General features: G+C 29.4%; 1 protein-coding gene across 6 annotated transcripts in view; it reads left to right on the top strand.

Annotated features, from left to right (window-relative positions):
* The window catches only part of LOC142321524 (tudor domain-containing protein 7-like), a 217,360-nt gene that overhangs the window by 192,658 nt on the left and 12,107 nt on the right, over positions 1–12,595 (top strand). For all 6 annotated transcript variants that reach the window (XM_075359715.1, XM_075359681.1, XM_075359705.1 and 3 more), the window contains 2 exons: positions 1,796–1,950; positions 11,686–11,834. In XM_075359715.1, the coding sequence (XP_075215830.1) occupies positions 1,796–1,950; positions 11,686–11,834 (304 nt within the window). The remainder of the gene's footprint in view (positions 1–1,795; positions 1,951–11,685; positions 11,835–12,595) is intronic.

Here is a 12,595-nt window from a genome sequence, read left to right on the forward strand (position 1 = left end):
TAATTTTTTTTTTTAAGCATAATTATTTAAAACTAAGGGTAATAGAAAAATTGTATTTACAGACCTGAAATGTACACAAAAAAGTAATTCAAGAAATGGTATCACACTTAAAGAAACATTAAATTTTTTTTTGTCTGAAAGTAATTATATTAGATATTAGAACTGCAAAATGCATATGGATAACATTTTATATTTTTATAACATAATCTTAGAAAATTAAATAAGCAAGAGTGGATTTTTTTATCAAAAGAGTTCTAGTTGAATGTTGATTTTGTACAATTAGATAGCAAAACTATTCAACTGGTCAAAAACCACAATCCAATAAAAATATTATTTTAATTAATGTTGATAAAGTTGCTACAAAAGTTGAAAAGAGCCGTAATTCAAGCCGAATTCCATGAATCTTGATTGCATTCATTGTTAAGAGAATATACGTTATTCCAGTGCAACATGAACTGCTTCTGTTTTCTATAACAATAATTTATTAATTCTACTCTGCATATTGAAAGTGAACATAAATGAATCATTCTTATGATTCGAACTTAAATTTTGCTTTTTTTGCATAATTAATTTTATGTGTAATTTTTAATTTTTTTGAAATAAGCATTTAGGTAATGTTATAGTACAAAATGGAAAACAGTTTTGTATTTTAATTGCATTTAGTGCTAATAATAGCTAAAATATGTTACCGAGAGAATTTATATATTTTTAAATATTGTAATAAAAAATGAGTAACAATAACATGTGATATACATAAAATATTAATATCTATAAAAATAATGTCTTTTTTATCAAATATTTTTCAACATTATGAAATCTTTTTTGGTCATTATTATCCAGTCGACTGGATTGGTCTAGTGGTAAAATCATAGTCGCAAATAAGCTGTTTAACAGCTGATTTTGGAAGTTTAAGGTTCTAATGTTCAAATCCTATTAAAGGTAAGTTCTTTTATACATATTTAAATACTAGATAGTAGATATCATTGTAATTTGATGGTTGGGGTCCAGTTAACCACATATCTCGGGGAACAGTTGGCTTGAATCAACATGTTATACTTATCATCCTCATGCTATGGGGTTGCTTATCTACTCACAAGTTGAACAGATTGCAACAGATATCAGAAATAGAAAATTAAAAAAATTATTACCTCGTTTATGACAAGAGTAACACATATACATCTCTGGCTCCATCATGAGTATGTCTACACATATTAAAGAAAGAAAGAGTAAATAAAGTATATATCATGAAAGTAGTGTATGATATGAAATCACATGATATCTGTTTTCCAATTTTCTAGATTGTTTTTCTCTCATCTGTTAATTAAATAGAAATTAATTACCAGCAGTTAGTTGCGGGTAGTTTCTTCTGACTGGATATAAAAAAACTGAGGCAAATTTTTTTTTTTTTTTATGATTTGAATTTTATATTTTATTACAGCTAATTGATTTGTAATTAATTAAATTGGAGTAACTATTTGATTTCCTGCTTTCTTTAAAAAAAAAGAAGAAGATTAATACAGAAATCAATGCCATCAACAGTTCAAGAGTGTCTTGTCACGTTACTTTCGGCAAGAAAAATAATTAGCCTCTTAGTGAGAATTATCTCCAAATGAGACTAATCTAATATAGAATTTAACGTCCAATCTTACATATGTCAGTTCTGGTTGATAGTTTAAACAGTTTTATTGTGAATATGAATTTTGTGGTTGTGAAATGGTAATTTTTTTCTATTTTATTTTCAAATGAGGGTTAAATGTTACTTGTTACCGTAACAAAAATCTTTTTTTTACTTTAGGTACAGCCATTGGAAAATATAAATAGTCTGAAACAATTATTGGCTAATATGAAATCATACTACTCTTATGATGATATGGATAATGTGGTAGGAGCAGACAATCTAGTAGAAGGTGGTTTATACGCAGCATTATTTGAAAATAATGAATGGTACAGGTATGTAAACATTAACTTTTTTTTATTAATATACTAATGTATATTATCACTAATAAATTTTTCTGCCTTTTTTGTTCATTGATATATTGACTGATTATAGATTTATGATGATACATTAGGAGGACGTTAAAGTAAATCTTGTTGCACTACTGGACCTGTGGCAAGAATTGAATTGAGTGATAGGCCGTTTTATGTTTTTGCACTACCGTCAAATAATACTCTGGTTTTGGTAGTGGTGGAAGATTCATGAAATACTGCATGCTGGGGCAAATAAAAGGTTTCAGATGAAACCTTAGACTGAGATGAATCTACCAGTTGTATGTAATCTAATTCTTGATATTTTTTTATGAAATGGAAGTAATCATCCTTAAGTTTAGCATTTTTCTGAAATCTACGATGTAACAAATTGAAACGATGCCTTGCATTTTCATAAGAATCTCCTAAATTGCAGTTTTCCTTACGAGGAAGAGATACAACAAATCTGCCTTAGTCTTCACGAAAGGTATTTTCAACTAAATGTTTTTCGCAGAAAGATTCCTCCTTATTCTGTAAATGATCTTCAATCCCTTCAGATCTCCAGAAGGATTCTAATTGAGAGGAAAGCTGTTTATTGCTGACAAAAAGCGATATTGAGTCTGAACTGTTTTTCTGTTTACTAGATTTAGTAGGTATTTGACCAGAGACTATGAAACAAAGACGAGTTTCTTGAAGTATGGCATGATAAGAATTATGAGTTAATTGATCAGGCCTAAGCAACAAAAGATAATATTGAGCGCCTAGAAGAATGTCAATTTGCCCAGGAATATTAAAATTAGGATCGGCAAGAAAAAATTGAGAAGAAATTTCCCAGTCAGTTACATTTACAAAATCATTAGGTAACAGACCTGTAATAGATGGCAGTACGTGACATGAAAACAAGGTTTGGTTTGAAGCCCAAGTTTAGCAGCAAACCTTTCAGTACAAAATGAAATCAATGAAGCGGGATCAAGTAAGACTCTGGCTTGGAGGAAATTACCTTTTTTAACTTCAACATTAACTATAGCTGTTGCAAGTAAAACAGACTTGTTAGGTTCTGATTTTAAAGTACAATATGAACTATTAGCTGAAGGAACTTGATTCGACTTATTTAATTGCTGGCTCTTACAGCATTTTATCTAAATGAATTATCATATGATGATAATTCTTTGCTATGCTTTTATGCTTTCATGAGCATTTTTTACATTTATGATTGCTTTGACACTTTTTCACAATATGCTGTTTACTTAAACAATTAAGACATAATTTTTCCTTTCATTAACATTATAAATTAAAGATTTATCACATTGATACAATTTATGATTGCTAGTTTTACATAAGGCGCACATGGAATTATTAAAATTATTTACATAAAATACATATTACTAGAACTAGGTTTTGAATAATCATATTTTTTGCCGCTAAAACCTACATTAGATGGCTGTACCTTTTCATTACATTGAATTGTGTCAGTGGATTCAAGTAGTTTACACTTACATTCTAAGAAAGAAATGAGGTGTTCTAACTTTGGAAATTCATTATTTTCCAATGTTTTTTCCCAGTCTCTTAAAGTATTTAAATTTCAATTTTGAGTAATTAACTGTATTATAATAAATTCTAAATAATCAGTATTTATATTCTTCAATGCATTAATATTTGAATTAATTTTATCAATGAATTTAGTTAAATTTTCAGAATTTTCCTTTTTTAATGGTTTTAGATTAATAATTTCCATAGCATGTTTAGCTGCAATTAGTCGTTGTCATAACAAGTCTTAAGTAAGTTTATTGCAGTTTCGAAATTTGTAAGGTAGTAAAATCTTTCAACATCAGAAAATTCCTTTTGGTTGTGGACTAAACTATTAAAAAGATCAAAAAATTTATGCCATGCTCTCACATCGCCGTGAAAGGGCTCAAATTGTATAGATTTTAATTAATTTGATGGGTTTGTTAATTATTTTATTTTACTCAATTGCGTCTGAAAGTTGAAAAGATTTTCTAGTTTTTTATGTTTTAATTTAAGTTTGTCAAAAATGTTATCATATATGTCCCTATCCTTTAAATCTTTATCTGTTGCATCTTTATGCAATTCTATTTCAGATTGAACTTCAAAACGTTTTTTGTTTTTTCGTATTCTAATAGTTTATTGAATTTTATAGTGAACAGATCATAATCGTCTGATTTGGAATTAAAATTATTAATGAATATTTTTAATTTTGCTATGCAGTTTTTCATTTTTACAAAATAATACTGTTAGATTATTTTCTATAACTAGAAGTTGAGTGATTAAGCAGTTCAAGACAGAACAATATGTTATATGAACTATGACCGTGAGTGCGCATACGCAGTACAGCTCTGACTAGTGAAACTTACAAAACCAGTATTCTTGAAGGTCCACATCTACCTGCTTTCGTGATAGTCTTGCGTGTAACTGCATGTTACAACCTGTTCAAATATATTTAATTTTATACACAGTTATATATTTTAAATACACTGTTCTATGAAATCAGTGTTCACACGGTTTTTATGAAACATTAATAATTTTATTTAATACTGCTTATAAATGACTTGATCCGACCTTACGAATCCTGCCTTGTGAATCCTTCGACCAATCCAGACACTTGACGATCCTGTCCCTCAATCCAGCCCAGAGGACCATGAAACTATGATAGATTTTAGAGCGAGTATAGACTGTAGATGATGTTGATAAAAAAAACAACTTGTTGCCTTTGATGAATTATTGCGTTTAATTATCTCTTTATACATAATTATACCTGAACATTATCAAGAATATAACTAATCTAAGCGTCCATCTGGACTGAAACAAAATGTGACTGTGCTCTGGTCATGATTCTAACATCGACTGCTAGTACAAGCTAACTCTCCGGTGAGCGCTAGCACTCGCTAGATCACAGCACCGGACAGCTCGACGTGGAACGGAACACCCTTTTTAAACTATTTTTAAAATATCTTATAACTGTATGTTTTGTATTGCTGTCATATATAACTAAGAACAGCTGCGCAAATTTAGTTAAATCTTTCAGCAAAGAATTGTTTTTTTTGTTTACTTTTACATATAGACATTACAAAAGAATGGATTGTTACTAAGTTTTAGAAAATTATGTAATGTCTCATAGATAAATTAGTTTCAGTGAATAATTGTCATATTTATTTCTATCATCTACGTCAGGGTTGAAATCATTTTTAAAGATCTTCAGAAAAAAGAAAACTTTTAAATTGCAAAATTTATATATTATGAGTGTATACATCAGGAAATGTATAACAACCATTTCATCTCTGAATGTGACCTCAGCAGACTTTTGAACAAAATGAATATTACATCTTTCAGCAGTTATTCGAGATATACTAATAATATTTTCCAGATTAACAGTGATTTCATATTTCTGTTATCATCAAAGTTTGCGTGAATTCTTGAGAATTGACTCAGTGTGTTCTGCTGCACTTGAATTGTAAAAAATCACTCAAGCAGTGATCAGCTGCGTAGATTTAAACTTAAAATCAGGCCACAAGAAACCAGTTATATCATATTATGATAGATGACATTGATACTCTTTCCTTATGTGTAGAAATGTCAAGTCAATGAGGTTCAGATTGGAATTCTATCAATTTCCTTGTAATTATATATAAACAGCATCAATCACATGAGAAAAAGAGGGAGGTGTTTGATTTCCTGTAGATGATCTGAAAAAGCTTAGGAGGCTGACAGAGGTGAAAAAAATGTTTAAAAAGGGTCAATGACAAACTTAAGTAAAAGCTTTCCAGATAATGGGAGTATGTCAGATAAATAGAGCAGTGATATGATAAGTGTGGAATAGCTTTAAAGGAGAGAAAAGAAAGATATTCGAATTGCTTCAGTGGGGAACATGAGTAGTACAATATAATATCTTACAAAAAGGTTCTGCTAAGTAAAGAATTTAGCACCATGAATTTCACTCCAGGAAATGCAAGAAAATCATAATTCAAATTGAACAAAGAAAGGTTATAATATTATACTATAAAATGGTTAAAATAGTACAAAAATGAATTTCAGACAGAATGCTTATGTAAGAATAGGTAACTACTGTAAAGAATCAAAAACAAAGTTGAAATCATTAGGCAGAGTTTTTTGAAGATCATTTAAATTGGAAAAGATTTGCTTCTGCATTGGATAGAGACAGAAATACTTGAGTCTTCTCCAAAAGTAAAAAGGTGTTTTTTTGTTATGAAAACAATTACGATTGGAATGTCTTCTGAACTTTTTTAAATACTGTGAAGTTTGACAACTTGAGTATCTCCAGATCGATGAAGGAAGTACAGAAGAAAGAAGTGAAACCCGAAGAGATGAATCTAATTCTAATGTTTTTATTCACAAAAAGAAATATAAAATGCAATGTGAAGATTACACAGGACTCTTTCTGCAAAAGTTTTGAGTCGATAGGTAGTCACTCACTATACATTTCAGAAACCTTGAAGATTATCATATGTTTGGAAAACAAGGAAAAGCACAGATTTGTGGCAAAAAAATTCATAGCAATTGCACTACAATAATGCATGTGCTCACACTTTACTGCTTTTTCATGAATTTTTGGCCAAAAACAACTTCATTATGATTCGTCAGCATCTTTATTTTCCTGACATAGACTTATATTTAATAAACTGGAAAAAAAGTCTAGATTTTGTTGATGATAGGACCTAATTAGAAAAAGAATAATTGCTGAATATGTGTAGCACTTGAAAATAAGTGTCTCAAAAAAATTGATATATGATATTTGATAAAAAAAATACACGGAATTTTGAATTATCCCAGGCTAAGTATAATTGTCACATTTTTTTTTTTTTGTGTTTGTACACTTGATCCTAAAATATGTACATACATATTTGATGCTTAGTTTATTGTTGGTTGTTGAAAAGGTTACATGTGTTTTAACTTGTGGAAAAAGTGGAACAAAGAATTTGCATTAAATTTTGCTTTCAGAATGGAATAAAGTGCAGCACTGCATTGGAAGTATTTAATGTTGCTTTTGGTGATTCTTCTAAGAATAAAACAAGTGTTTACAAGTTGTACAAACGTTTTCAAGAGGGCCGTGAAGATGTTGAAAATGATGAGCACCCTTGTTATCCAGTAATCAACAACCAATGACATGTTGAAAAGGTGAAGAAAATGATTATAGACGATTGCCAAAAAATCACTATCAGAGACTCAATAAGGTTTACTACCGGAGGTTCTATACCAATTGTGTGAAGCAATCCAGAGAATACGCCACGATTTGTAGCAAACCATTTAATGGTGTAATATTTATGGTCTGAAAAGATAAATTAGTCAAATGAATGAATCAAGGCCTCAAAACTGAAATCTGTAGCTAAAAAGAAAATAGGTTTTTTTTTCTCTAACGGAGCATATTGAAAGAATGACAGAGGAGAGCTGTAATGAGAATTTTCATTGATGTGCTAGGAGCTAGGAGAATGCAGGGATAACCATAGATGGAGGATGTCAGGGATGTTAGATTTTAAATAACATACTATTTCCTTATCTATTCTGCTATCTTTTTTCCTGTTTAGCCTCTGCAACCACCGTAAGGTATTACTTCAGAGGATGAATGAGTGTTAATGAAATGTGTCTTGTACAGTCTCAGGTCATATTCAGATCTATATAAAAATAACTGCCTTTGCTAGGATTGAACCTTAGCACTCTCGACTTCAAAATCAGCTGATTTGCGATGACGAGTTCACTACTAGAACAACCCGGTGGGTTTGTAGTAGCTCCCTATAGTTAGGAAATTGCTAGCTAATAATCTGAGCGACCACCGAGTTGGTCTAGCAGTGAATGTGTCTTCCCAAATCAGCTGATTTGGAAGTCGAGAGTTCCAGTGTTCAAATCCTAGTAAAGTCAGTTATTTTTTCACGGATTTGAATACTAGATCGTGGATACCGGTGTTCTTTGGTGGTTGGGGTTTAATTTACCACACACCTTAGTAATGGTCAAACTGAGATGTTAGAATATTACACTAATACATTTCATCCTCTGAAGTAATACCTAAACACTAATTCCCGGAGACTAAAAAGTGAAAGAAAGGGAGATAGGCTCGCATTGAATTTTGGCACAGGGGAGTAGTAAGAACCTTTTAGCCAGTACCTATTTTCAAAAAAGTCAATTTCACTTTTACATCACAGCTATTTAGTCACATTAGTCTTGAAACAGAACCTTACCATGGAGGAAAAAATACAGCTCTTAGGGTAAAATGTGTTTTCTGGCTCTATAGAACATGAAAGATATTCTTTTACTGAAGATTTCTTGTAGATATTGTCTTTTCTATAAGTTCCTGACTTCTTTATTACCTGAATCTCTTGATATGAAACCAACAAATATTTCTGTGCAATCTGGTGTGTATATTTCCTTATAGTTCATGCAACTCTTATGTCAGCAGTTGAGAGAAAACACACTCACCCACACTCAAAAATTATTCTGTTAGCAGATTTCTTAAATGAAATATTGTTACTAAGAACAACTATATAAAGTCATCTTCAGTCCAATTTTTGAGGTAATTGCAAAACTACATTCAATTTTTAGTGTTCAATGCAGTTCGATTTCAAATCAGCATATATTCCTAACAATTCATGGTCTTATCATAACTATTGTCTAGACACCTAGCAAGTTATGACTTGCAATCCTGCACTAACATTGTACTCTGTGACTATAATAAGATTATGATTTATAAAACACAAGAGATTAAAAAAGTAGAGAGAAATTATGGGTTCAACTTGTCAAAACATTAGCACCTATACAAACTGCAGAATACAGCACTAAATCCAGTCCTACCTTTACTTTCTTGATGTCTCACAAAGACAGAAATAGGTTGAGAAACACTTTGATTTTAAGTTACAACCTTGAAAATTTTCATACAACCTCAGAAAGTGCTTGTACAGTAAATTAAGACTATAATTAAATTCATGGGGAAAATTAATGGATTCATCAGCTTGTCATGTGGAAAATTAAAAAAAAAGAGTCCTAGAATCATATCTCTTGTAGTTTCTGAGAAAATTCTTATAAAGTCCAAAAAAATTTGGCAGAACACATGTTTTTTGATATGGCATAGAAAAATTGTACTTTGTTAAATTTATAGTAAATAATTCTTAAAAAAAAATTTGTATAGAATTTTATTCTGAGAAAATTCATGTAAATGTAAACTGAAAACATTTAAAGAAATTTGATATTTATGTAAACAAAAAGAAATCAAAGTGTGGTAGCAAAACATTATAATTTAAACTAAACCAAACATTTTTTTTATATTTAAATACTTACTTCTATTTAAGATTTCTTTGATCTTTCTTCGTCATATTTAACTCATTCAGTCAGAGTAACATTTATTCCAGTCACATGTTTGTAACCCAGATTTAATTATGTGGAGTTTTTTTATAACTTATTGAAATTGTATTAACTCCTCTGTTGTACCTTTTCGTTATTTTACTTTAATAAATGTTAAAATTATTTTAATAGTTTTGTAGTTAATATCATTCAAAAAACTAATATGTAACCCATATTGGAAATTAATTTACTGTGCCATGTAAATTTCCAGAACTCCATTGAAGATTATTTGATGAAGTGTTAACCAATCCTTAAAAAGATTGCCTTGTGAGTAAATAAAATTGGATTTACTGTTTGAGGTCATCTTGAATTCAGTAACAGAAATTTAATGACACAAGATGTCAGTTAGTAAATTTTGAACCTTCTATGAGCAATGTCCTGGACTGCTGATTTGCTGAATTTAGTTTTTTTTTTTTTTTTTTTTTTTTTTTTAATCAATGCAACATTGCTTTTGGAGTTCCAAACTTTTGAATGCAATGTCATTGCTTTTTCTTTTTTTTACAGTATCAAAAAGATGTTTGATCTGCTTAATAATAAAACATTTTTCCCATATTTTCATATTTTTGTTTTAAATAAAAGTAGGATTTCTCAAAGTTTCATTTCTTCCCAATTGAATTTATTTTCATGAATTTTCTGACTTAAATTCTATATAAATTTTATACCATACCTAAAATAGTGTTGTTTTTGGCTACAATCTTTTAGACTTTACTAGTTTTCTCAGAAACTACTGAAGATATTGTTCTGAGATTCGTTTATTTTATTTCTCAAGTCAATATACATATAAAATACCAATTTTCCTCCATTAATTTCATTATATACTGTTGGAGCAGAAATGAGGTCATCGTTTTATGTTAGCCATAATTCAAAAACAAATTGTTTTCACATCTATTTTTATGACATTTTTTCTTTACTTTCAGTAGAGTATAATCTTGAAGCATTTCTTTGTATCTTATGAATACTGTGTACATCAGTGATGAGAGTCAATTATTAGGGGAAAAAATTAAGTAATCTGTGTAGAGAATACAACATTCATATGATTCAATGCTAATATTAATGCATTAATCATAGACATACATGTAACAAAATTTTATTCAGAATAGTTAGTAATAATATAGGACTCCAACTTTATAAGCTATAAAAGTGGAATATCTGGTAAGAGAATAATTTTAATAGCATGTTTGTTAATTACTAGAAGTGTAGGAACTCATCATTAGTGAAGCCGTTAAATGTAACAGTTTGCCATAAATTCTTTAGAGTTGCCACATGGATTTTATTAGCAGTGAAATAAATTAAGATATTTTTTACCAGCATTAAAATCTTTTGATGAGAACTGATGTTGAGAATTGTCAATTTTGCCCTAACTTTTGGTAACGTATAGATGAATTGATTAATAGTTTTGCTGATACCTAGTAGTTCATACTGCTAAACATCCTTGGTCTGTATATTTAACATTTATTATATTACTGTTTGTACTTGCTAAATAAGATTTTAACTGAACAAATATACATAATGATTCTTTATTGTCGTAATCTGTTATTCTTCATAATTTAAATCCTACTATATTGTTCAAACCTCATAAAGTAATCTCTATGACCTTACTATAACATTTCAAACATTTTTGTTGGAAGTTTTCCCAATTTTGCATGCTACTTAATCTAATTCAGAAATGTGTTTATGTGCCTCTCCACAGTTAATAAAGAAACTGGTCCAACATTTTCCTGGAATGTAAAAGAAAAACTGGGTAAACTTCAATTAAAATATTATGTGATAACAAAAAAACTAGAAGTTGTTACAGCTGATGTTATATGTAAATAGTTAATATGAATTGATAGTAATGTAAATATGTGAAGCTAATAAATAAAGATAGTCAGTACAAAATGTAATGACAGTTTTATTGAAAAATGCAAATAACAGAATTACTAGAAAACTTTAAGAATTTATCAACATTAATACTCTATGAAATAGTTTTTATTTATTTTAACCAATATTGACTGTTATATCTTAGTCTGAGCTTATCTGAAAATATTTTGTCATAAATTTTAGGTAATGATTTGCAATTTATAATTTATTTAATTTTTTAGGCAATGATTTTATAAAAACAAAAAGAATAGTGGTGGTGGTGGTTTTGTGTCTCATGAAGAAAATTGTTTTTTGTGATTCTTATAATTTTGTGCACTGTTAATCCAATTTTTTATTATTAATATACTTGTACTTAGAATGAAACATATATATTATTAAGTGGATGTGGGTCAAATATTATCCACCATAATATTTGAGTGGATGTATGTAATGTTTAATTTTTTTAATTACTAAAATACATTTAAAGTAAAATTCTCCTTTATTTGTTTTTGTGTGTAGGGTGACATTGTCTTCAGGTTTATCACAGGATGTAACTGTCCACTCATGTGATTTTGGTGAATATACTTCAGTTTCTCCTGACAAGTTACGTTATTTGGCACCACAGTTCACAGAGCTCCCCTACCAAGCTATAAAAGCAAAATTGACCGGTAACTATAATTTTAAATTACACAGTTAGTTTATTTTTGTAGTTGTGTTATAAAGAGTTCTGAAGCACTCGTAGGACCATAATCTGTTTAGTTGTTACCAAACTGCAATACTTTAAAATATCTTTGATTTCTCCAACTTCTCGCTCCAGATTATTATTGTTGCTCATTTTTGTATTTTTAATTTGGCTTGTGTGTGTGTGTGTGTGAGGATTGTTCAAAAAGAGAGTAAACTTCTGAAATAACACAACAGTGTATCAATATTAAATATTTCAGTAGTGGTATTGCACAGTGGAATTCTTTATAAATAATATTCCATCAATAATTTGGCTTTATCATTTTGTCAATTCACTTCTAGCTCTGTTAATAGTGAGGTTGGGTTTTTGCTTTTGGCATTTTTCTGTCATAAAGAAAATGAAAATCTTGAATTTTTACATTGGGCAAGTAAAATATAGAAATCTGAAAGTTGGAAGAAACTTTTGGGGGGAAGAACGCACAAACTATACCCAGTGATAGGATTGGTATTACAAGTTAAAATTTAGTATACCAGTCATTCATATGTGAAGGTAATGTTGATTATCCTTTTTGATTGATATGATATTGCACATCATAATAAGTCAGACATTCTAAGTCCCATGTGGTCATAATATCAGTAAAAAATGTTTGTCTGTGCTCAACTTAACAATATATGTCTTAATTAGATTTCTTCAAATGCCTTATTACTTTGAAAGTAATAAGGCATTTGAAGAAAACAGTGAGAAAGA

This window comes from Lycorma delicatula, chromosome 1, assembly GCF_047948215.1.
Source record: "Lycorma delicatula isolate Av1 chromosome 1, ASM4794821v1, whole genome shotgun sequence".
NCBI lineage: Eukaryota > Metazoa > Arthropoda > Insecta > Hemiptera > Fulgoridae > Lycorma > Lycorma delicatula.